The 26,454-nt window shown below is 49.3% G+C and overlaps 1 protein-coding gene across 1 annotated transcript in view; it reads left to right on the top strand.

Moving 5' to 3' along the window:
* Positions 1 to 26,454, top strand: part of ankfn1b (ankyrin repeat and fibronectin type III domain containing 1b) — a 191,138-nt gene that overhangs the window by 153,806 nt on the left and 10,878 nt on the right. Inside the window, exons 7-13 of the mRNA XM_029246519.1 lie at positions 15,250 to 15,451; positions 16,250 to 16,457; positions 19,314 to 19,511; positions 20,284 to 20,397; positions 20,660 to 20,757; positions 23,190 to 23,280; positions 25,342 to 25,449. Of these exons, the coding sequence (XP_029102352.1) occupies positions 15,250 to 15,451; positions 16,250 to 16,457; positions 19,314 to 19,511; positions 20,284 to 20,397; positions 20,660 to 20,757; positions 23,190 to 23,280; positions 25,342 to 25,449 (1,019 nt within the window). The remainder of the gene's footprint in view (positions 1 to 15,249; positions 15,452 to 16,249; positions 16,458 to 19,313; positions 19,512 to 20,283; positions 20,398 to 20,659; positions 20,758 to 23,189; positions 23,281 to 25,341; positions 25,450 to 26,454) is intronic.

The raw sequence follows: 26,454 nt of genomic DNA, 5'->3' as shown, positions 1-26,454 counted from the left end.
TTGAAATGTTTTTCGTCGGGAAACAAGCGCGGTTCTTGTTTTTGAAGGAAGTCCAGGGGACTGTGTGCAATTCAGAACATGGACCATGTACTACATGGGCTGGTGGTGAAGATGCTGGTGATGCTCCAGGGGTTTCATAGGTCGCTTCTTTTATCATGGCACAGCTTAGTAGACGGAGCCGTGGTGTTCGGACCTCACGGTTCTAAGTCCTGTCTGCTGCTCTAGTACCTTTGAGCAAGGTACTTACCCTAAATTGCTCCAGTAAGAGATACCCAGCTGTATAAATGGGCAAATACGGGCGGTCCCCGACTTACGGTGGGGTTACGTTCCGCAAAACCCGTTGTAAGTCCAAAGCATCGTGAGTCGAAACTGCATTTAATACGCGTAACCTACCGAACATCATAGCCTAGTATACGTGCGATGGCCATTACTGGCTTTCCGCCTTCATGCTGGGCGGTTATCTTGAGTTTCTCCTTAACAGTAATAGTCCTCTTTTTCTTCTTCTTCCCGTCAGTAGCAGGAGACACAGATGGGCGTTTCTGTGACATTACGGATGCAGAAAACACAACCGCGTGGCAGACTGGGAGATGTGGATCGCTTCAATTCAAAATTCGAAATACGGTTTCTGTTGAACGTCTGTCGCCAGCTCGTCATCGTAAAGTCGAAAAACTGTACGTCGAACCATTGTAAGTCGAGGAGCATCTGTAATTGTGAGCAGCTCAACACTGTAGGGATCAGCTGAAGGTTGGATCTTTCTGACCTCGAACTTTGTCCCACTGTCCTCTTTGCCCTCCTAGGTGTGTTCTAACCAAAAGAGCATTTCACTAACAGAGAGATACAGACACAGACACGCAATTCTCCAAGTACAGCTGTTTAGTCGATTAGTCCAATACCACCTTTTACCAAAAACCAGTAACTGCTTATAGGATAGAGAGGAGATTTTTTTTTTTATAATACTAATGATAATACAGTGCATGTTTATGGAGCAAATCAGTATAGAAGTGAGTTCAAAAGAGGTGTGTTTTGAGGCCCTTCCTGAATGTTGAGAAGGATTCAGCAGTTCCGAGTGAGAGAGGGAACTCTTTCCATGGGCACCGGAGCCCAGAACCGAGAACCTTCTTGAAACGGTGCATTTTTCACATTGCTGAAAGGAAAAGACATTCCTATTAACTAACTGGATGTTAATTTAGTCCACATTGCGTATCGCTTACTCTTACACTGGGGGCTGTCCTGTAACACTCGGCCGCGCCGTTTTAAACAGAATCAGCCAAGACGCCAGGCACTCGGAAACGGCAACCACCAAACCCCAGGGACGCCGACCCAAACAATGCAGTCTTTCCATCTTAATCCACACTTCCTTCTAAAATGCTTAGAGCTGGAATCTCCACGTCTGGAATGAGAACATATAAAATATGACATATCAATTCTGACATGCGTTTAGATTGTTAGGTGGTGGTCTGGGGCGAAGTCTGTGCACTTCTCCCCGTTAGGGGGGGGGGTGCTGTTTGAGAACCCCCCACTAATTTAGCTGAAAATGCCCCTCTGTTTAGTCATGCATCTATTGCGGCTTTGTGTTCCGTAATGTCAACACAAGCAGATGACATCTCGCTGGGGGTGATTTGTGTCTTTTACCCCCACCCCCCCGCCGCAAACACACCTCCCATGTTGCTTCTTTCACGCACATCCTGTACACGCAAAGCCACACGCGTGGTCACTGGATCACTCGGGCGCAGCGGGCGCCAGACGCTAATTCCTGCTGGCAAAAGTGTTGAAATCAAATAAAAATGCGCTTGAATCGTAACCTCCCTGGAGCGGCGACAGCACAATGCTCCGGGGACTCGAGTGCAAACTAACTTTGCACAGCCCTTCTTACAGATCCATTTGGTTCTGGTTTAGTTTGGTTTTTTATTTATTTGTTTTCCATTAAGAGTTGTCGGCTCAGACGAGAGAAACGGATAGTAGGCAGAAGTAAAAACAAAGCCCGATTTTGTGAAGCCGAAGATGCCTTTACAAAGTCGATCGGCTGCTCATCGACGTAATTGTAATTTAAGGGCATTTAAAAACAGAGGCCCTCTGCGCTGCCAAACCGCTGCAGATGTCTTCAGTCTTCCCCGAGATGCTTTTTTCAGGTGGTTAAAGAAGGACATCTGCAGCACGGCAGTCATGGCTCAGTAGGTTGGGAGCGCGTGCTGATAAAACGTCTCATTCTCAAGCTGCGGCTTTTTCATGGTGAAATGAAGCCTCTCGTCATGCCCTGTTTCTGCCGTTTCATTGCACTGTAAACGGCTCTGATGAATTGGACCTGCTTTAATTCATTTATGGAGTGAAAATTTTCACATCGTTTTTTTCTTTTTCTCTACATCTGAAATGGCAATAAAATGAAATTGAAAGTCACAGCTGTAAAACTGCTTGTAAAGTGAACTCTTAATACAATATCCTTACTAGAAAGGCGCTGTTTTGCTTTTTTTTTTTAAATCTCTAAAAGTATACAAACTAAAGCGCAGATTGAATGTAGAGCTTCCAGTCCCTTAAATTTGGCTTTTGTTTTCCAGAGAAAAGTTATGACTGATAGATGTTATTATGTCACTGGCCAACTGTGTCCAGCTCTCTGCCTCTTGCTTCATGACCTTCTGACCTAATTCTGTGTCCAGCTGTGCCTCCCTTCTTATATTTACATGTATTTATTTTGCAGACACTTCTCTCCAGAGCAACTTCCAATGAACTCTACGTAGTGTTACCAGCCCACACACCTTATTCACCGTAGTGACTTACACTGCTAGATACACTACTTACAATGGGTCACTCATCCATACATCAGTGGAACACACTCTCACTGTGTCACTCACCCACTGTGGGGAACCTGACCAGCATGTCTTTGGAGTGTGGGAGGAAACCAGAGCACCTGGAGGAAACCCACGCAGACACGGGGAGAACATGCAAACTCCGCACAGGCTGAGTGGGGATCGAACCCATGCCCTCTTGCATCACCCAGGTGCCGTGAGACAGCAGTGCTACTTGCTGCGTCAATTAATTTTAGCGCTCGCTCACTTGCTCGCTCACTTTCGCTGACCGCTTCTCCTGGTCCGAGTCACGGTGGTCCAGAGCCTATCCTGTAATCCCTGGGCAAGAGAGAGGATATCCTATACAGGTTGCCAGTCCATCGCAGTTAACTTTCGCACCAGATCTCAAATATAGACCTGGTGGTTTAAACATCTGAAAGTATCTGAACATTTCGAAGATCAGTGTCTTATGTAGGATTGTTTCACTGTGTCTTACAGAGAATGAAGAGCTACTGTTTTTACAGTGAACATTTTCTAATGATTGCCTCCGTGTCCAAGACTCTGGCTAAGCTCTTTTTTGGTTTTTGTTTTCGGCATCAAAGAGATGCACAGTCAACGTGAATTTTCCTAGTAGGGCTGGATAACGGTGAGAACTTCCTGTTTGCACAGGAGCGCCTTAGTGTAACTACCAAGAGATTTGGCACATTTTATAATTCGGTTTGCGCCGACTGGCTGCTTGCTGTCAGAGCTGGTTTGAGCCGGGCGCACCTCAGCGTGGTTTATTTCGTTAGTAAGCTCTGAGACCAGGTGGTCGGCAGTTTTTTCCACTCTCAGTGGCTTTGCAGCTCTTGTTGTCATATTAAAATTGATATAATTTAGGGTATGATGGGTACGGTGCCGTCTAAATAGCTTTTCCGAGTCTTGGTCCTTTTAGAAGATAATTGCGAGTTAAATGCCAGGGCCCACATCTGACATTTACTCATGTTTTTCTCCAAAGCAACTGACAGTGTTAAGGTTATAGTTATTTACCCATTTATACAGCTGGGTGCCTTTTATTGGAGCAGTTTAGGGTAAGTAGCTTGCTCAAGGGTACTACAGCTGGAGGTGGGACTCAAACCTGCAACCTTTGGATTCAAAGGCAGTAGTGCTAACCCCTGCACTACCAACTATCTCTATCACTAGTTCTCTAACAGGCCAGGAATTCGCTCGTACTCTGCCTCTAAAGGAAAAAGAAAAATGGCATCATCTACCAAGGTGAAAGATTTCAGTACAGGTGGTCCCCGTTTTCTGATGGTTGTATTTTATCGACGGTAAGCTGGCGATAGACATTCAGTAGAAACCATACTTAGAATTTAGATTTTTTTCCCAGGCATGCAATAGGTGGAGCGATATTCTTTCACGATGCTGGGCAGTGGTAGCGATCCGCATCTCCCAGTCTGTCACGCAGAGGTGTGTATTAGGTGTATTAAATTCGTTTTCGACTTACGATATTTTCGACCCATGATGGGTTTCGTGGAACGTAACCCCATCGGAAATCGGGGACCACCTGTATATGCAGTATAAGCTTCGCACTGCAGACTATGCCGAACATATAGGACCACACTGCAGACTAGAAGCTGAATTTAAGTGTGTTTGAACCAAAGTGCACACTATGGAATGAAGTCTAACGCTGACTGCAGTCTACAAAATGAAAATGATTAGATCACAACTGTAGGCTGTGGACTAAACAGAAGTGCGAGATCCTGACAGCAGTGCATAAACTCCAATATTTGTGCTTTTTGCCAATTTTTACTCCTTCCTGCTTGTGGTGAATATACCACATTTACCATGTTGAAGAAATAGGTACAGTTAGTAATGCAAACAGTGCTCCCATTTAGTCAGATTTTCTGTTTATCGAATTTTTTGTGTGTAAATGTACTTGTCCCGCATTAGATTGACCAAAAGCCAAATTCATTTTAATTACTACAGACAGTGTTCAGTAATGAAGGCCATTACTGAATATTAATGACAATGTAGAGAACATTCCATGTATTTTATTATGTTGTTATACAGCTGTTATATAATGTCCTGGATTCAGAATAAAGCTTAGACTGAGGCTGAACTTCAGAACAGAGGCCACAGTTTGCCAGGGTAATAAGTTTTTATTTTTAAAGAATTTGACCACCCACCATGTCCAGAATCCACTGAAAAATGTTTAAAAAAGTCTTATAGTTTATACAAAGTTTTAGCCTCCTTAGCTTCGCTGCTGATTGTTAATATGGTTAATTCATTTTTTCTTATACGAAATGCAGTAATGCATGACTCACGGTGATCCTTCTTTCCAGTCTGTGCCACTTGTCGGTATTGTTTATATTGGGCTACGATCTAAGGGTAGAAGAGTTGTGTAGATTGGGCCGATGGGTAGAGTCACAGAGGGCAGACCTACATGCTCTTGGGCAGATTGGGCTACGACCCGAGAAGGCAGGGTGAAGGGCACCGGAATCCACACTTACTTGTCCTGTCAGTGATGGACGTGGACCGATGTCTTTCAGACTGCGGGGACCACGTCTGCAGACACTCTGGCTGAGGACGTGGGTCTTCTGAGTCTGGCTTCCCCCGTGCCTACTTGTGGGGCTCAGGTTTCTAAGGGAAACCTCGTCTCGGCAACGGAGGGACACAGAGCAGGAGAGAGAGTCGTGGTTTGAAAGCAGCAGCGCTCGCTCCGTCATGAAAAGGCAAAGAGTCCAACCGTTTGGTTGTTAGAACTGGATTAGCGTATACAAGTGGCATCTTTGTTTCACCGTGCTATTTTTTACGCATTTTTCTGTTCCTATGTTAATCTGTCTCTACAGATGAGGGGAAAATTAAACCCCTGTTAAACATCACTATTAATATTTTGTTCCTTTTCAAACCCCTTTATCCATAGTGACTTACACATTCATCCTTTTATAAAAATTGGTATTTTGTAACAGAGTTTAAGTTGGGCAGCCCAGTGGCACAGCGAATAGCGCTGCTGTCGCACTGTAAAAGAAAGTTTTTTCACATGCAAAACTGTTACCCTAAACAGGTCACCGTTTCATTATAACTGGCCTGTACCTGTGAATCATTAAATTAACTGATATTTTTTGCGTAAAAGCCCAACTGTTAGGGTCTTTAGTTAGCCTGGGAATCTGAAGGAAAGGTGTGAAAAATTGAGACCAAAAAGTATAGTAAACAAGAAGGAAAATTCATTCACTTTGAAGGCTCTGTCGAGATCAGTAGATGAGGGTGGAGTACAGGTGCCTCAATCCACCATGTTAAGAGCTTTACATAACACTGGCCTGTGGCCTGGGAGGCTGACACAAAAGAAACTATTACTCAAAAAGAATAATCTTAAAGCAAATTTGGGGGTTTCTAGAAAGCATAAGAGTGACTCAGCTGTGATGCAGGAAAAGGTATTATGATCAGAGGAAACAAAATAGAGCTTTTTAGCCAAAACTGGAAGCGTGGGTGGCGCAAACTTAACGCTACCCATGCTCCAAGAACCACCATCCCTACAGAGAAGTGTGGTGGTGGTGGTAGTATCATGCTGTGGGGATACTTTTTATGAGCAGGGCATCTTGCTAAAATGGAAGGATGACTGAAGCAAAATACTAGGAAATATTGTAATAAAACCTGCTTCTGTCTGTTAAAAATTGAAACTTGGGAGAAAGTTCAGTTTTCATCAGGACAATGATCCCAAGTACAAGGCCACAGCAATATGTGAAAAGCTCAAGAAGGAAAAGGTGAATGTCCTACGGGGGACCAGTCAAAGTCCTGACCTAGAGTAAATCTGCCAGTGGAATGGGTCAAAATCACTCCTGAACAAAGTGCAAAACTGGTATGTACTAACCCTGAGTTAAAGCTGTTATTGCAACAAAAGATGGCTCTGCCACATATGAATGTGTGGGAATGCAATGCTTGATTAAATATAATTTTTCATTTTTTTTCTCTTAAAATATAACATAAAAACAATTTCACCTTAATTAAAATTTACTTTCAGTGTTTCAAAATAAAATATTAAAGCAGAGGAAGTTTCAGAATACTGTTTCTGATTCAGCAAGATGACAGAACTGGTCAGGGTTTGGATACTTTTGTAAGGCACTGTATGTGATTGCCCCATGTGTTTTTGCTTCTTTGTGCACTGATGTTCCTTGTATGACAGCCTTGTGACAGTAGGTCAGTTGACAGCATTCACAAAACAACACTTCGTGGACAACCCCCAGTGACCCCTAACCCTAGGCTGCCCCCTCTCCCCTCAAGTGGAGCCAGGGGGGGTGCGCTGGCGGCAGGTCATCCACGCCAGCCTAGGCAGAGTGTCCCATCTCGCCTGGGAACGCTTTCCCAAAAGTGCGCTCCAGTCCTGCTCTGGTTACGTAATGGAATGCGGCCGCGGCCTGGCTGTCTGTGGCATCTGTAACCCAACTGGGAGAGCAGCACAGCGGAACATTCTAGATAAATAAACCCAGGGCCGCTTGGAGAAGTGCTCCGCTGCGGGCCGTTTATTAAGGGAAACAAAGCTATCAGCAGCACATAAATAAGGGAGTGGGGATCAGCCCCACAGGGTCGACTGTTTGCCTCCTCTGTGGCCTCCACCCTCTACCACCCCTCTGCAGGAGCTGCTGGTCCCCCTACACCTCCTATGTCACACCAACTCCCAACGAAGCTCCCTAAAGAAATCTTACCACAGTTCGCAGTCTCGCAACTTTTAACAAACCTACGACTTACACAGTGATATCAGTGCTCTTAGTGTCTGAAGTTGCAAAAAAATTTGATGCAAAGAAGGGCCAGAGGCCATATGGTTATTTAAACACGCAAATAAGTGAGGGGGACAGCCTCTTGGCTTGGGCCTGTGAGAGCGTCTGGCAACTGGCAGGTCCCGGAGTCAGCGGGGAGGTCATTCCGCAGCCGGAGCATATGGCGGACAGAGCGCCTCACCCCACCACGAGCTGATTTACCTCCAGCCTGTCAGAGGCTCCACGGCCCCTCGCTGGAGCCGTGCCGTCGGGGGGCATGAATAGCCCGGCGGCCTGGAGACTGGGTGTCACCAGGCCTGGCAGGCTCCATGTGCACAGCAACACGGCGGCCTCAGTATTAAACGCGTCGGGCTTCAGCGGGCTTAGAGGGAGAGCCACACACACACACACACACACACACACACACACACACACACACACACACACACACACAAAACGCCAAGCTCCCTCCGTCGCCCCGAGAGCATCCCCATGGCGACTGCTGTCTGCGCTCATCTAAACCAGAGAGATTTACCTACCCCCCCGCACTGCCCTCCCATCACTACAGCGAACAGGTGGCAGGCCTCCCTCTACCCAGCGCAACCAACGCAACCAATACGAAAGTTAAGATGTGCGGCGGGGCCGCGTACATATTTCACCGCACTCTCTCCCCGGCATAACGTCAGTCTAGATTCGCACACGGTGCTAAAAGGCAGCAGAGTTTAATAGGACAGACCTCTGGCTTAGTGACTGGTAATGTTATGGCTGCCCACGGGCTCCTCCTACTCCAACCGCGGGTTAAGGTTGCGCCTCTGTGGCAGACAGACGCGCACAACGAGATGCAGATGTCACGACTCCTCTGTAGTGGCCCGTGGGAATGCGCTGAATAACCTGCATATAATCCTCCAAATCTAGTGCTCGGCCGTACAGCCGGGAAACGCTCTCGCAGCTTCTAAGCGACGTCCCACAGAAGCCGCACGGCCTGGGCGCCCTTGGAGGAGTACTGTTACTAACGATATGTTAGCAGCATCTAACTTGAGGCTGGACCTACAGCTGTTGGCAAAGCCCGCATATTGAGCCCCCCTTAAGAATCTGTCAATTCCTCACCTTGTTTTAAGAAATTCCTGTACAGAAGGCAGCATTTGCCTTTTGTCTTGTCGGATGCAAAGTCCCTTTGTCATTCAGACCTTCGGAAAAGTCGTGAAGAACATTTGGACTTCGCGTCCAAGCAATTGCGAGGATATCCCAAGAGCGCGGGTCTCGGCCGTGCGCGTAGGATCGCTCCGCCCCGCGGAGAAACATTCGGCCGAGCTCTGACACGCCGCTACCTGCACATTATCCCTTTCTGTGGGCTTTGCACCTTGGCCGCCCCTGTTTTGTGGTCTGGACCGAGTCCACTGTGGCCACTGGGGCCGGGGACGGGGATGGGCCACCCTCCCCGGAACCTCGTTACGGAGAGTGAGGAGGGCTGGCTGGGCAGGGCGGGTTCGAGGCGCTGCCGCGCATCGAACTCGCCGTGCCCGCGGGAAGGAGCCGTATCTGACGGAACAGGGAGCTTTTATTTCGTTGCCGAAGGATCGGAATTCAGCGGAGGCGTCCGTTTCACGGAGAGCGTGCGGTATATTCGGTGGGATGTCACTATTTCCATCCGTGTTTACTTTTACCGGCTCCCCTTTAACCTCCGAAATCCTTGCTCTTCGGTGCATTCGTCAGTTTTTTTGTCCCCCTCGGCCCCTACCTTCTTTGAGTTCCTTGGGGACGGGCCGAGTGTACCCTGTGCCCTCTCCCGGGTGCCTGCCTGCTGGCGTGGCAAGGGCGAGCGTCGGTCTCGGTGATCCACGCCCCTGTGTGTTTGTGTGTGTTGTCAGGGTCTGCTGCGTTCCCATGCCAACCCCAGTGTGTCTGTGGCTCGGGGGTCATGGGGCTAACTTGGCTCTGAGTCGCTCATAAGCAGATAAGACCTGGGTCCGGGAAAGTATGTGGATCCTAGTAACGCTGCCCTCCCGCCCCTGCCCCCACATCCAGCAGGCCCGCCCCACAAGCCCTCACCCCCCCCCCCACCCCCTCATCCCAACCCCCTGTCCAGCCTGCTGCCTCCAGTCTGTCTGGTGCCAAGAATCAGATTTCAGAATTTACTTCTACAAGCCACATTTAGAGCTTGCAGTGCAGTCTACACCCCGGAGCCCCACTCTCCCCGTCTCCACCACCGCCACTCTGCCTCCCCTTCTCCCTCTGTCTTGACATCCTTTCCTGTAAATTTCAGCTGATCTTTATGTAAGGTGTATTTGTCTGCTGTCGGTGCATCGCTTCCCTCCGGCGGCCCACATGTAAACACGCACAGACCTTCCCCCGCTCTCCGTGTCCCCGTGTGAATGGATTCCAATGACTCTTCAGGCCCGCAGTGTGGCTCAGGGCCTGGCTTATGTTCCTGTACCGAGGCCACTGTCTGTGCCTGCCCCTCCCCTCAGACCCGGCAGACACCCTCACAGGTCTGCGACGCTGCCATCCACGTGGTTCCCATGTGCTTCTCCCGGTGCTTCAGTGCAACGGCAAAGCAGAGCAGTCAAGTCCTTTCCTCCACTGTTTTGAGATGCTGAATGGAAATCGGTCGGGGGGAGTTGATGGGGGGCATCCATTTCAATAAAGCGGGTTTCCCCTGAGCCCTCTTCTTCCCTCAGCCCCCCCCCCCCCCAGTCCCACCTCCAACAACAGCACTGCCACCTAAGATTTATGAAGGCTGCAGGCTTGTGGCGGCAGACTGGCCTGGTTTGGGGGGCCAAGCTGTCAGCAAGCGGCCGCCCCGCATTCGGGAGTAGGTTCACTTTTAGACTGAACTTACCGTGATCGAGAGAAGGAATGGGGTAAAGAATGGCACCAGCGATGACAGCTCCCTGGGACATGCATGCCGCGCACACTGGACATGCCGCCGCAAATGACGATGCGTAACAAAAGTTCATCCACTGTGCATCTGCTTTTTTTTTTTTCCCCCCACAAGGCCACGTTGTCTTGCGTCTGTGGACATTCCAGAAGCGCATTCCTCTGTGCCAGGAAGTGGTTCACGGTTCGGCCAAAACACTTCTGCTTTTTTAGCCGATACATTGATTTTTTTTTTTTTTTTATATTCTTTCTATTGAATTTTCTAGGAGGCACATATCCTGGGGTCATTGTATGTTTAATTCAAAGACTTCTATAAATGTGCAGTAAATTTTATTGAAAATTTCCCTGCAATGCACTGCATCCATGTCTGGGTTGTATGCTTCCGGAACAGGCTCTGGACCACTGCAATTCTACATCAGGAGAAGCAGTTGTCAATAGTGAATGAGGGATTGTCTTGGAAATGTACGTGGGCTAAGATCAGTTTTGAACCAGCAGCTTTCACAAACTGTCCACTCCCCATACAGAGGTAGCTTGCGGTTATTTAATAAGACTATGGGTGTAAGGGGTAGCAGTCAGCATGTTGCATGCTTGGGGTTGTCACCTGGAAATCACAGATGAGCTGGTTAGGACATTGACAAAACAGTACTTTCACAGTGTTGAACCTGTCCCTTTTCACTGTTGCCTTTACCAATCAGGATTTCGACCTTAACGCCACCTTAGACCCATCCAGTTGGAGAATGCAGTCAAGGATGTGATGCAGTAAAAAATTACACAAAGCAGCGCTATTGTCCAGAGACCCTTTTTTTGGTTTTTGGAAACCATGAAAGTCTCACATTTCATATAATTAAACCTGTACATGGAATCCAGCACACAATAAGCCTCACTTACAATTATTCATGAGTCAAATATCACGTCAGATGTGAAATCCAAATGATTAATATATCCTTCCTATAATTTATCAGTAAGCCCCCTGCATTCATCTTTGTATATGTCTTACCCCGCTACCTTCTGCCCTCTAGCCAGTTTCTCTCCTCCGGTTTGTATCTTCCTTTCTGTGTGTGCCCCTGACCCCTGCATTTAATATGGGGATTTTAAGATGATTCGGGCAGCTATCTGGGGATGGCATCTGTAATAAGGCCCTCCGGCACACTGTCGCAGGCCAGCTATGCAGCAAGCATTCATTTGTTATCTGACTGAACAAGGACTTGTAATTCCATTCGGCAGGTCCAACTTGGATACCAACACGGTTGGGGTGGGTGCTGCAGTTTTATTTTTGGGGGGGGGGGTGTACGCTGTACGCGATGCAAGAGACCATGTGGTGGAGTCCTGCTTGCTATTCGATGAGGATTGCAAGAATGAGAAGTTGGTCAGGGTTCCTGCCCGATAGCCCAAGGTTTTTGCGCATCGTGGCTTCCTAGCAGGACGACTTCCTGCTTATGCCACGTTGACCAGAAAGACTACTGACTTCAACTGGTACGTCCGACCACCTAGTCTCCTGTCCCAGCTCGCCCTCTAGGGCTCCTCTTTGTATCTCTGTGTTTGCGTCTTCCGTCATACCAACAAGATAGAGGCTTGCAGGATCCGCACCGCAAGAGCGCTGCTTGACCAGCCCAAGTCTGTCCTCGTTGATTGAGAAGGACTGTCTCTCGGGCGTATTTTGGAGACCTGGAAATACCCCTTTATGAGGAGGAAACCACACGCAACCACATGTTTATGTCACTGTTGCCGGGCCTTTTGGTGTCACAAATGGATTGTTTAGAGGAGCGCTCCGGCCGGCGCCGGCTCACGGAGCAATGGGCCTGCCGGTAGGCCCTTGTGAGCTTCTCGGCCCCGTGGAGCATGTGCGTTTGGAGACAGGTTTCGCTCGAATGTTATCAAAGGGTGATGGCCATTCCTGTGGCTGACAGAAAATGTCTGTTACATCTCACACATGCAACAATAAGCCAGCCGCATTCTTGGTGTCTTTGAAATTGATACGCGGCATTACAAATATATCTCTGTTTATCTTCCCCAGCCCATGGAAAAGTTGTTATTTTAAATACCTGTGGCGTTTATCTGTTTGGGGTCTGCTCCGGGAATAGGTTAGCTCAGGGAACATGGGGAAGTCTAAAATGAGACATCTATTATAAGAGCCGAAAGGAGTTTTTATACAAGGATATTTATACCAGGTGCTCTGTGAAAGGAGCTGATGCCGACTGATAACTTTGTCACGTATCCTCTCTACCGTGGCAAGATAACCTCTAAAATGCAGCCGCCGTCCCGAGGATCGATGCGGAATTCCCGTGTGCGTTCGTGCGTGCCGCCCGCTCGCCACATCTTCCCCGTCCCTCTTCGGGTCATGTCGCTCCCAGTCCAGCTCTGTTTTCCATCCCTTTTTTCCTTTCATTCTTGTCTGTAGGAGTGCATTTTTGCATCGTCTGGACTTGAGTTGCCAGTCACCCTCTTGGCCTTTCACACTCGACGGCCTCGCGCCGCCGCCGGGTCCTCTTCTCCGAGCGCCATGCCACCCACGGCTCTGGTCCGGACCGGGGCTCTCCCGTCTGGAGCCTGGCGAGTTGTCTGCAGTCTTCCCACTCCTCCGTTCCCACTTCTCCAAAAAAAACGAGCCAGTGTTAACCGATGACTGGCCTCCTGTTGCCTCGTGCACACACCTCTCCCTCATGGCCTCGGACCGGCCCAATTTCCAACCCCAAAAGACCAAACAGTGGCTTGTTGGGTTAAGACACTAAGCTGTCAGAGATTCCTGCTTCTCTTTTTTCCTTTTTTTTCTTGGGTGTCTGGAGCTTGCTGTCAGTTTTCCTCTTTGGTGTAAGTGTTCAGCACTGGCATCGGCAGCAGTGATGTGTGGGATGGCAAGATGCTTGAGGTTTCGCCTTTCCGGCGTCCGTCGGGGTCCACACAAAACCTCAATAACAAAGATAGATACAGCAGCGGCTGCTAGGCTAACAAACAGCCCCATTGCTCGTTCTCTCCGTTGGGTTTCATCGCAGAGAGGAGATCTGCTTTGGAGGTGCTGGGGAGGAGATTTCCGACGAAACTGAAAAGGGGGAATTTGCTAAATAAATAAACAAATGAGAATTTTCCTGTTGACGGAGAGGGGGTAGGGCCGAGGGGTAGGCTGGAATTCCGGATGGGGCTTGGTGGGATCAGCAGCATTAGATGTCACTGTCACTCGCCATCGTGCTGACATTTACATCAGCAGCTCTGCGGGTGTGTGTGGGCACAATGCAGACTTTCCAGCCACAAGAGCTATCAACATTGTTCCAGTTGCGGAGCCGGTGAGATTGTTGGAATGCCTGAGATGCCAAGATAGGAGCAGCCGCCATAGTCTGCAGGCTGTCGCGGAGCTTTAACCGCAGCGTCTCAGCAGGAGGACCACCCTGATGGTTGACCACTTCAGGGAAGACACCAGACCAATAAAACAACAAAGTCGATGACAGCGGCCCAGATTCCATCAGTCGAAAGACAAGGTTAATTGGCCAATTTCCCCAACGTCACATGTCAGGTGAGATGGTTCATTAGATAATGATCCGCGTACAACCAATTAGAGTTACGGGTTCGCCGAACGCGGTATGTCCCACGCTTCCGGGTGACCGCGGCCCGTGTTGCGACACCTGTTGTCAGTTATAACCTGTAACAGAGGAAAGAATTCTCTTTTGCAGCACCTCTGTAGGACGTTTCAGGAATCTACTTGGATGAAAATGATGAGAAAGCGCTCCCATCCCATTCACCCCATTTGAGATCTTGCCTTCGTGAACCCAACTAGTCTTGCTGAGCAGCTAAGAGAGGCGAGGGAAGCTCAGTGTTCTGTGCGAAAACAAGTTTGGTTCGCGTCTGCTGTAATGTTTATGTATCAGCCGTGCTCCCTGTTACTAAAACACATTCAAACCCTCTGTTGCTAAGCATTTACCCAGAGCAGGAAATAAATAGGTTTGGGTATAAATGTGATGAGAGATGCCAGCTGGTGCAAAGGTTTAAAAAAAAAAAAAAAAAAAAAAAAAAACGTATGGGGAACAGATTTACATTTGTTTGTTTTTATTTTTTGTGGCGGCACATTAAGGCCGTTTTTCCACCATATAATCGCATTGCCAGTCCTTTGGTGCGGACGCCGACTGCTCCCGGTGACATCATTCCACACCACAGGGGAGAGTTAAGACGAGGGTCTGTGCATGAAGCAGAATGATAAATCCTTACACAAGTAGAATGCCAGTGTGGAGACATGAGCGTTCAGTCTGTCCACCCCCACTAAACCAACCCAGACGTCCTAACACACTTGTTCTTAGGCTGGACATGAAGAATAATGCCCATGTGCTTATGGAAATGAGTTAGTTCTACAGGAAACAACCTGCAGAGGTTAGCGTATGAACCACCGAGTATGGCAGGGTAGTTATCATCTCCGAACGTGTCTACACCCAGGTCCTTTGTGTTTCATGCCTTTACGTTTTTTGTTGTTGGATTTATGTACCGAATATCTGATAGAGGTGGGGAGTCAGAGCTGAAGTGTTATTTTTTGTTACCGTTTGCAGTTGCATGGGAGTAAAATGTGGGATCTAAGAATTCAGAGAAGTTCTGAAGGACATTTTAAGAGATGTGTATCGGGGAATGTTGCACTGCTTGGACCCATAAGTTGTGAGAGTTCTGCCTTGATTGCCTTCCGTTCGTTTTTCGCGAGGCCTCCTTCTTTCAAGTGAAAGCTATCTAGAGCGTTTTGTTGCCCTGTTTCACCCCACTCTCCCCAGATCACCCTGTCCCTGGACCCATTTACCATGAGGCCACACTCTTCCCTCGACCACATTCATCCACAGAGCCCACTCCCCACCAGCTCCCCACTGTTACCCACAAACCCCTCTGTTCCCCAGGGTCCACTCACCCAAGATGACTCAGCAGATGCGTGAGCCCCTTCCCGCGTCTACCAGGAAGTCGGCTAGCGTCTCTTCGCCCAGTGCTGCACGGCGCCTGTATCGGAACCTCTCCGGCAAGTTTCGTGTGGGGAACCCAGGCGTGGAGGACGGCGTGGTGAACAACCGCGGGGACAAGGAACGCCTCTGCAAATCTGCCATGGTGAGAGAGACGGGAGGACGTGTGCTTTCAGGTCACCTCCCTCTCCCGCTCGAATTCACCACTGGTTAATGAATATACATTTCCTTGAACAAGTACATTTTAAAGATACAGGTTGTTAAGTTAACTTTATTATTTTCGGGCAAGGCAATGCAGCGGGTAGCACCGCTGCCTCGCAGCACTTGAGTTGTTGAGGCGTTGGGTCAAATCTAGCTCAATCTGTGTGGAGTGTGCATGTTCTTGCCATGTTCACATGGGTTTCCTCCAGGTGCTCTGGTTTTCTTCCACAACCCAAAGACATGCATTTCAGGTTAATCGGTGACTCTAAATTCCCTGTTGTGTGCGAAAGCCTCGCATCCTCTGCTTCCGGGATAGGCTCTGGACTCCTTCTGACGATCCTATCTTGGACGAGAGGTTATTTATTGATAGTGAGTCGGTGTATTACGTGCAAAATACGAAAGCGCGTTGCGTTGGCTGGCACAGAGGTGTTTTTCAGGTGTGTTTGCATCTGACTTCCGTTTCTGTGAACTTTGCCTGGGTTTCATCAAACACTCAACTTCCAGCATTTCAAACACTTGCACTTTTCATATTGCTGAGTTAGCTAAAATACATCTCTTTGTGATCGCCCTGCTATGGCGTAGTGTTCCTGCCTAGATAACCTTAAAATCCATGGATAAGCAGCTATTGGTAGAGTATCACATAATACTTTGGGGAATTTGCTGAAGGTCTCTGGTCTGCAGGACCTGGTTATCAGTCTTGCTACCTCCCACTCCCCACATCACAATGTTGTGCTGGGATCAGTTTCAGAGCAACGAGGCCCTGTTTGAAGCTGTGGAGCACCAGGAGCTGGACCTGGTGCAGCTGTTGCTCTCCCAGTACAGCCTGGAGGAGCTGGATCTCAACACACCCAACAGTGAAGGCCTGCTGCCCCTGGACATCGCCATCATGACCAACAACGTCCCCATGGCCAAGCTGTTGCTGCAGGCCGGGGCAAAGGAAAGCCCGCACTGTGAGTTTCCGTAGCAACAGTGGTGCCACAGCAACAGGGACAAGATTAAAACTTGCGACCGACCCTGCGCTTCATCACTGCACATTCACCAGCTGCTTTTTCATCTGAAGATCTTCGTAGCATGTCCTAAAGCTTCGAGCTTCTGTGACGCACGCACAGCGTTGGGTAGATCTTAATTTGGAGAAAATGTTAATCCCAATACTGTGCTGTAATTATTATAAAAAAAAAAAAAAAGTAATTCCATATTCTCGATGCGAAACCCCAGAATCCTTTCCGCAATGGCGTCTGGATCGGTTCGAAACCCGCACCTGTGATACACCTTAAAAGCGAGGTACAAGTCAAAGTAGAAACGCTTGCGTCGAACGTGGTATTTGCTGAAAGCCCTTTGATTACTTTTCGCACTCAGAGTAGAGATTTTAAAATGCAAGCAGGGAAAATGAAAGGCTGTTGCGTCACGAAAGGCCGAGATGCAGAGAGATTTTATAAGAGCATTATAATCAAAATCCATGCGGGGAGAACTGAGATCAAAGACATAAGCTTTCTGCCTGCTTCAAGAGGAAGTCACTGATTCAGCACTCCAGACTTGAAGGAGCTGGGGTTTTGCGACTGGGGAGAGCTGCAGATACCCAGAGTTCCTTGCACCGCACCACCCAGCGCATAGCAGACCTTTGCCAGGCGGTCCCTCCTGAGTATTCTTAACAGTTTCTCAGCTGATGCCTTGCACCCTAAGGACCATATTGCAGTACCCAGTCCACATTTACCCATTCTTATACATATTCCATGTAGCATCTGGGAAATGACATTCTCAAGGCTCTACAGCAAGGGATTTAAATCTGCAAAGGTGCAAACGTGGTGCCTTAAGCGCACAGCTTCCTTTGGATGATCTAGGTCTGGTGGTGGGACAGCAAGAGGAGGTGAAGCTCAGAACGTGCTGGTTTACCTTCACGAAGCGGTAGCTTACTGCGTTTCAATGGGATTCACAGTATGAAGCTGCGTAAAAGCTGGGAAGCTATTATGAACGTGTGGAACAGGGGCAACAGGTGGTGCGATTACTATGTATTTATTTATAGGCCCTTTGAAGACCCCTGCAGTTGTACCCTTGAGTGAGATCCTGTACCTGAATTGCAGCAGCAAAACTGTCCAGTGGCATAAGTGAAATAAACGCGTCAGCTGGGCACTGAAATAATAATAATACATGTAATAATACCCCGGTGGTTAGTTCCTTGATGTATACCAACGGTCACAAGCGGAGCTGTCAAAGCAACAACAAAGGCTGCGCAGTGGCGCCGCTGGGTTGAGCAAAGCTGTTGCCGGGGAAGCACGACGTTAGCGAGGGAAACGTGAGGTTAGAGGAACGGTTACTCCGTGGCAGTGTTTTTTATTAGTCAACTGCATTGGGATCTGCGCCGTCTGGATACCATAAAAATGTGTGGGTTATAAAACCATTTTTTTCTGCAAACTTTCCGAATTTTCCTGCCCAATAAGCATTTTTCTTCCTCTGTCTCTCTCTCTCTCTCTCTCTCTCTCTCTCTCTCTCTCTCTCCATCCATGGTCTGAAATTCCCCTCATTTTCCAAATTCCCGAGCCAGGCGAACGCAGAAGATATTTTGATGGTGTCCGTTTGAAGACTCAAGCCTGGCACATTAACAGATATGAAATAAAAACAAAATAGAGAAAGGGCGGGGAGGGCAAAATTGTTTTATATCCTTAACGCTTAATGAATAGCAGCTTCAATGGGAATATGCTTTATTCTTGAATTTTCACTTATATAATTTAAGTTGCTGTTAATACAGACTGACAGCTTTTTTTTCCAATCAGCACCACCAGTGAATACACTAATAGAAAAAGTGCGTCTTTGTAGAGACTCAAAGCACATTTCGTGTTTGTATGCTGTTGGATAAGGAAAAACCTGCTTTTGCTCGACCAGGGGTATCGATCAACGGTTAATAGTTACAGTAATAGTTGGAGATATACTGTATATCTCTTACTGAGTACTCTATGGCCATTAGGTAGGACAGTTTTTAGGACCGCTCTCTTTTTTTTTTTTTTTTTTTTAAAACAAGTTTTAAATCCCACCTCTTAAGATGGTACACCTGTGCAAGGTACTTACCATAAGTTCCTCCAGTAAAAATTACTCAGCTGTATAGATGGGTAAATACTGTAGCTAAACACTTGAGGAAATGTGCTTTTTACAGGTAGTTAACCTTAGATTCAAATATGACTCTTATATATCAAGTATATAGAACCCATATTTGAATCTTAAGCGTGTAAACAGTCGTGTCTATACATTACTTTTATTCATTTAGCTGATGCTTTTCTCCAAAGTGCTACAGCGAGAGGAGGTGGGTTCGATCCCTGCTCAGTCTAAGTGGAGTTTGCGTGTTTCCTCCGGGTGCTCTGGTTTCCTCCCACAGTCCAAAGACACGCTGTTCAGTTTCACCCATAGTGTGTGTGTTCCACTGATGTATGGATGTGTGACCCAGTGTAAGTAGTGTATCTAGCAGTGTAAGTCACCGCAGTGAATGAGGTGTGTGAGCTGATAACACTACCTGGAGTTCATTGGAAGTTACTTTGGAGAAATATGTCTGCTAAATAAATAAATATAACTGACTTTCAATATTAAGGTACTCTCACTTATTTATACAGCTGGGTTTTTTTTTTCTTTAGCTGGAGCAATTTGTAGGGTCAAGGGTATTACAGCCAGAGGTGGGAATCAAACCTGCAGCCACTGGGTCCAATAACAGTAGCTCTAACCACTATGCTACCAGCTGTTTGAGCGCTAGATGTATGTATTCTGTAGTATGTAGCGTTTCGGTGTGTGTCAGTGCTCTGGTGTGTGTTTGTTCCGTACCGTAGTTGTGAGTCTGGAAGGACGCGCGATGCACCTGGCCACCCTGGTTCGGGAGGCCGAGCAACGCGTCGCAGAGCTCACGGCCCAAGTGGCGAGCGAGGGGCCGGGGGAGCGCGAGACCTCTGACCGGGAGAGGCAACTCAAAGCCTGGGAGTGGCGCCACCGGCTCTTCAAGCGTATGAAGACAGGGTTCGAGCACGCGCGTGAGTCCCTGCTGCCCCAGCACCGATTGCCGTGCACGCGCTCTCGCGGTGCTCATGGTTCTCCACTGAGAGGGAAACTTGCAATCAATCAGCCGATCAATTTTCACCGAGGTCCCATTTTTAATAAGCCGGTTAACTGCTTCACGGCACAGCGTTGTGACACGGCTGGCAAAGGTGCGCAAAAAAAAAAGCAGCCTAGCGACCCACGGTGGGTGCCGTGCGGCCCCTGCACTTTCACAGAACCCCGGCGGATGTTAAGCGCCGGCCTGAAAGGCTTTGGTTTCACTTCAGCATCTGTGCACCCAACCCAGAACCTCCCAGACGCAGCACGTCGCTGGAAGACCAACTCCCAGGTGTGACGTGACGTTAGCACCACTCGGTGCAAAGATTGCCCCTCCCCCACCATAAAAAATACGTTCGTTCTCGCTCCCGGGTTTGGCGGCACTCTGAGTAGGCTTTACTGCTCATGATTGACATGTTGAGCTGTGCGCGGCGTGTCTCGGCTCTGTTTCGAATCTTTTACTAGCTCCTCAACACACCCGGAACACTGCCGCCCCCCCCATGATGCATGGGAATAAAAGCGAAATCTGGAGTATTTTCCAACACAGGAAAACACTGTAACACTGTGTTACCAGATGTGTCCACCAAGAAGTGTGCACAAATACGTTTTAGTACACAATTTATATGTAGTTTTGACAGAAAGTGATGAGACAATACTGAAACCAACATGCCGCTGCAGTGATTTAGCTCATGATCAGGCTTCCTTCCTCAGGCCCTCCTGATGCTCCGTGCAACGTCCGGCTGTCCGTCTGCAGCAGCACCAGCCTCGTCGTCCAGTTCCAGGAGCCCCTCAGCGTCAACTCGGCTGTTGTCACAAAGTACAAGGGTGAGAGCACAGCGGAGACCTCAACCTCAAACCACTTTCTAAAGCACTACCCTGAAAAGCCATGGCATGTTGGTTTCGCACTTTAAAAACAAGCATTCGAAACCCCACTGTCTCTATCGGTCATCTTCCGGTGCCCTTTCTTTACGTGATTGTGATCCAATGACTCCCATGCTCCACCGCAGTTGATGTGCAGATGATAGGTCAGCAAGTCTTCCAGATGAAGTCAAACTCAGCCTGAGAGGTCAGTTTTTGTGTCCCTTAGTGAACTGGAGCAGTGTTCCATCCATGAACCCCCTCTTGGGTGAGATAGTGGTGGAGGACACCAAGGCTCTACAGTGCATCATAACCGGACTGCAATCGGTAAGAGATCCCAACCGCTTGCATCTCTGCTTGTCTCTACCCAACATCTCCAACCACTGTTCCACCCGTAAACCACCAGCCATTTCCCGTTGAAGCACCATCAGCAGCGTTCCTTGTATCAGATTAAGGTTTCCTCCAAAGATTCCACGAGGCCTTGACTTCATCCTGTTGTTCATCGCGTCTCCTGCAAATTAAGGTCTTAATCTCGGATGTAACAATCTAGAAACCTGAAATCCATTTTGCGCCAGTAAGGCAACTTCCAGCCTGTTTCCATCTGTCTGGAATTGTATTTTTGTCTCTCCCGTCTGGCACTCGTTTGGCATTTAAGCGAAACCAGAGAAGGGATGCTGTTAAGTTAAACAACCCCTGTTTACTGTTGAGAAAGTGAACAAAAACAATATTTGGGTTTTCAGCGTCTGTTAGAGGCGACTTATAAAAAAGTTCACATGAAGCCAAGGCCATGTGGAGGATCTTGTATGTGCTACGCATTAACGGGGTTACGTCTACAATTTTGACTAGACTCTTCAGCGAACAACGAGGTAATCCGCGGTCCTTCGGTACGTCCACAAGCATTCCTGTCAAAAATTATGTTGATATTTTCCCTGCATATGATTATTTCACGACTTTTTCATGGTGCCCTATAAGCTGTTGGTTGCCCTTTCAACCCTTGATATGTATGAAGTAAATGCTAGGTGTCCGCTGGGCATGGACCAAAAAACTAATGTGAATGGAGCCTCGTACAGATGGTCCCCGTCTTACGATGGGGTTACGTTCCATGAAACCCATCCTAACTCGAAAATATCATAAGCCAAAAATGCATTTAATGCACGTAACCTACCGAATGTCATAGCCTAGTATACGTGCGATGGCCATTACGGGATTGCCACCTTCATGATGGCCAGTTATCTTGAGTTTCTCCTTAAGAGTAATAGTCCTCTTCTTCTTCTTCCCACCGGTAGCAGGAGATACAGATGGCCGTTTCATAGACATTACATTATGGATGCACAAAACACAACTTAGATACGGGGGGTATCTGTATAGCGAGATGCGGATCTCTGCCGCTGCCTAGCATCGTGAGAGAGTATCGCACCGCATATCGCTTGCCCGGAAAAAAATCAAAATTCCAAATTCAAAGTACTGTTTCTACAGAATGTCTATCGTCGGCTCGCCATCGTGAAGTCAAAAAATCGTAAGTCGAGGAGCATCTGTACATGTTTAGTTTTATGGCTCTTCTGCTGAGATGTTCTTCTTGAGCCACCCTTGCCTGTATAGGCGTATCGTGAAGAAGGAGTCTTTCCTTCCCTGCCGCCGAGACTAAGACCCAATCAGACTGGTGTGTCTGTCGAACAGTCGCACAGAACCCTTGTCCAGGAGTGCGGAGGCTGGCGGGAGCTGGTCCCGTCTGACGGGAGTGCTGCTGAGAAGCTGTATAATCTTTTAAGGCCTTTTCCTTTCCTCCTAATCTTTGATGTAAGACACATGTACCAGTCATTTTTTTAATCCCAAAACTGTTATCGCTTTTTTAAACTTTCTAAGTTTAATAACAAATACGGAGCGCTCTGTGTGCATTAAAAGCCTAGCGTGAGCTTCCAGCACCAGGACACATTTCATCATAAGTCGTGCAGTCCTGCATTTTGCTCCCGGCCACCCAGACCCTGCCTGTCCCCCCCCACTCTTTGTCCTTGAGTTGTTTGCTCGCATGCAGCCTGTTATGAAAATGATTCCCTAATAAATCAGCCTCTTCGCACCCCCTCTGGCCCCCCAGCCCCTCGGCTCCCCTACCTGTGAATATGAAGCCTCACACCAGCTCCGTGGCTAATTGGGGTCTGTAGACATGCGTCGCCATCTCAGCGGCCCCCCACGTCAACGCTGGGGCCTCCCGTGCCAGGAAGGGTCAGGTTCTGGTCACGGGCCCCCGAACCCCCCACCCCGCCCCCTGCGCGGTGCTGATTTATCATGCTGAGAAAGTGGAGAGTGTTGTACTTACACGGACATGGACAGCAGAGACTCGCATCTTCCAGTTTCAACACCCCTCCCCCAAACTCTTCGCCGCACTGTAAACGCGTCGTACCTCTGCCTCCCGATATACCCCGGTCCCCTTTAAGGATGCCCTGGACCGCTCGGGTTTCATGGCCTCTTGCGCTGGCTGCCCGTGTCCGTGTTAATACCGGACGTCAGGGACAGATGAGACCGCAGCTTCCTCATAAAGAGGATTTATGAACACTTTGGCGTGCATCGGTGTTCACACATATGAGTAGCGTTCATGAAAACCGTACTTCATACTAATTCGTACCCGACAATGTCTCCCCTAAGAGCTCCCCGATGCATATATGCCCGTGCGCGACAGGGCCGGCCCCACGTGACGTTCGTGCTGCAGTGTTGTGATGTATTTCTTGGCGATAACTGTGTTTCTGGATGGGTTCTTGTTGCAGGGGAGCCCTTACTACGCGCAGGTGTCCGCGTACAACATGAAAGGATGGGGTCCCGCGCAGACGTCTGTCCCGGCATGCGCTGTCCCCTCCAGTAAGTCCCCAACTGCCCCCGTTGGCTCCGCCTGTCCTGCTCTCCTCCTCTTGCTTTGCGCCTATCCTCTCCATCACACTTGTGTTGAATCGAATAGGAATAGGAGAAGACTTGTGGAGGTGATGAAGCAGTTTGAGCTTCCATCTGCTTTTCGGTGCGAGGAAGCTCAAGCTCTGCTCTTGCGAAGGGTATTTGGGCTGCGAGAATCTGCTTCTGCCCCGGAGCTATTATTTTTAGACAGCGCAGGGCTGTGAGTGGCTCTGACAAGTCGTAAGCAAGTAGCAAGTCTTGCACGACGGTGCGGGGCCGCCATCCAGGGAAGCCCGACGCCAGGCGGGCAGGGCTGCCGCGGTGTAAGACTAGCGCCAATCCCCCCCCGCCAATTGGCTCCCACCCCTCCTGGCACAGCCAAGCGGTCTCACCTTCACCTCTCCCAGGCAGACAGCTCGCCACACCAGGTCCCGCAACGGTAAAAATACACCCGGGCGCAGGACTTGAGGAGGGGCAACAGTGCACGTCTGTGACGCTGCTTCTCTCACGTCAACAAAACCGGGGAGCGAGAATATGGCCTGCAGCCACAAGAGTACCGGTGCGCTCAAAGTAAGCATGGCTCACTCCTCCCGGCATGCAGTGCCTTCGCAAGGAGGTGGGTGCAACAGAGCGAGGCCTTGCACGAGCACACGTGGCGTAGGGTTAGGAAGACAGAGCGCCCTAAATGTGCGGAGGTGTGATCCTGCCTCATGGCGGGAAAGTTTGAGTCGTTCCCCTGACAACGGAGCTCTCTGAGAACAAAACTGGGGTGCGGACATCATGGGCTGTTAAGCTGTAGCTGGACTTTCAAGTGGGAAACCCAAGTTGAGGTCAGGGAGCCGCTGCCGTTAAGTCGTCTCGGGCGGCAAGCGGCCAGAACGGTTTCCTTCTGGACCTCCGCTCTAGTCTTCCCATTGTCTTGCCATAACGAAGATGCCGGGCAGTGCCTTGACTATGCTTCTAGAACCCTTGAAAGGTCCAGAATTCTCAAGGAAGACAAGAGCTGCGGATTCTCAGCTACGGCCAAAAACTCCGCTCTGAAAAGCATAGAAATAGACGTGCGAAGCGGAGAGAAAAGGGAAAAGCAAATGTTTACCATCACATATAATGTTCATTATGATCCGTTAGATCGTTGACGTCAAAAGTGCGTCAAGCCTCGCGACGCGAAAGGTCACTGACCTTTCTAGTGCTGAATTGAAGCTGAGAAGAAACAACACTTTGGGGGCACGTCGTAAAATATTATCCTATGGTGTGGCTTGCCGTGGTGTGTGCGTGGGGGGCGAGTGGGCCTTAGTGGTGGTGGGTGCTTTTGGGGGGGGGGGGGGGGGGTGCTCCCTTTTTTCCATGTGCTAATTTCAATTTGTATGTTTGTGCTTTCCGTTTCTGCCACCGCTGGAAATATTTCCATGTCTGCGAGCATGTAGTGGAGGGGAACAGTGAAGCCCTTCTAGCTGAAAGCAAACATATTAAAGGGCCCAGTTGTACTGTCAGGACAGGAGGCATTCGGGGAGAGCAGAGCAACGGCATTCATAAACTCCCCCGGAGCTGGCCGGACAACCAAGACGAGCCTTATCGCCATCCCATCTTCCCCGCGCCACCATCCCGAGCCCGGCCTTTTGCGCTAGACCCGTCCCAGGTGCCTGGGAGGAGATGATTCCGAGGCCTGGTTCTGGTGCTGAACTGCGCGGAAGGAAACAAACAGCAGTTAGTAATCTTATTTTCTCAGTGATTACACCCAGCCGAGACGCTAAGGTAGCACGGTCCTTCATCCCCTCTGCTGCGGCGGGCAGGGTTTTGCGGGCTGATAACATCAGAAGTGGGGTAGAGTTGTGGTTGCAGGGTAAACTTGTGACCAGAATGCAGCTGGTTGAAATCCCTAGGGCCGAACTGTTATTGTAAGGCACTTAGCCCATATGGCTTCTGCCAATACCCAGATGTATGGGTGAGTAAGGTGAAACTCTTACCGGCCCAAAGACTGGTTTGTAGCGCTCTGCAGAAGATCGGTGACACCCGCTGTCTTCGCGTGTGCAGGCTGGAGGGAGATTGACGGACGGGCACCGCGGCAGAGAGGCCAGAAGGAGGCGTTGGATGAGCTCTTGGGACAGATCAAGGAAGCCCACAGGCACTGCGTGTGCCACGGTAAGAGGCACTCGCCTTTCACATCCCACCCCCCGAAAAGCCCCCGGACGACTGGTCCCCTCCCGAAACGCACCAACCGACCCTCCGTGTTCAGTCCCTGCCGCTCCTGTAAGCATGGCTCCCTGCTGCTATCGAGCGGGTCGACCCTAGTTTGCCAGTTCCGTAGTGACCGAGGACATTTCTGAAATTAATTTCACGGACATCTGGAGCTCATACGACGGGAACTCGTTCGATTATGGCACCGCAAAGGATCCGGAGCGAGGCGCGTCGGGTCTCTTTCCGAGGCGGATGAGCGGCCGCTGCCTCGCCGCCGCCGTTGTCTCCGTCACGAATTGTCCGGCGATTCGGAGGGCCGCTACAGTGCGCCAGTGTTGTGCGGATAATGGCACGCTTTCAACCTTGCCCCCTGAGCCTGGGAGCGCTCTCCGGTTCACGAACGGTAGCCGAGACCCTCTGCGCGGGGTCATGTTTGTTGTTCTTGCAGAAATGGAGCCTTTCGTTTCAGGGGTATAAATTGACACTGACTCGAGGAGCGGTCCCGCTAAGACTCCCGGACTCCAGTCGGCTACCCCACGGGCCCGGTGCCCCCTCCCTCTCAAAACACTATTAATTAAACTGTGAAAAGGGGCCTTCATCGACACGGTGACCCCAGCGGTGGACCTACCTGTCTGTCTTACTCAGTGTCAGGGAGGTAGGGAGGCAGCAGGAACGAGGGGGGCCTTTTCTTGTTATTTTAGTGTCTTGTGAAAAGAAAATTAGTTCATTCGCCTCAACGCAGGATTTATTGACGTAAGTGCTGTGGATCGGGGAGCCCAGGCGAGATCCCTCCTGGGCCTTGGGGACCGGCGGTCTGTAATGAATCGCTCAAGCATTATCCCCACCTACCCCGCCCCCCAGAGCCGTCCCGCAGATGGCGGAGAGTAAATAAGCACCCCGTCACATGGAACTGACCTCCTTGGGTAAGTCAGGGTCCTGGGTCTTGATGCCCCAGCAGCCTTGCGCCCC

This window comes from Scleropages formosus, chromosome 20 (assembly GCF_900964775.1).
Source record: "Scleropages formosus chromosome 20, fSclFor1.1, whole genome shotgun sequence".
NCBI lineage: Eukaryota > Metazoa > Chordata > Actinopteri > Osteoglossiformes > Osteoglossidae > Scleropages > Scleropages formosus.
The sequence above is the reverse complement of the archived record's forward strand: the minus strand, read 5'-3'. Positions and strand labels throughout refer to the sequence as shown.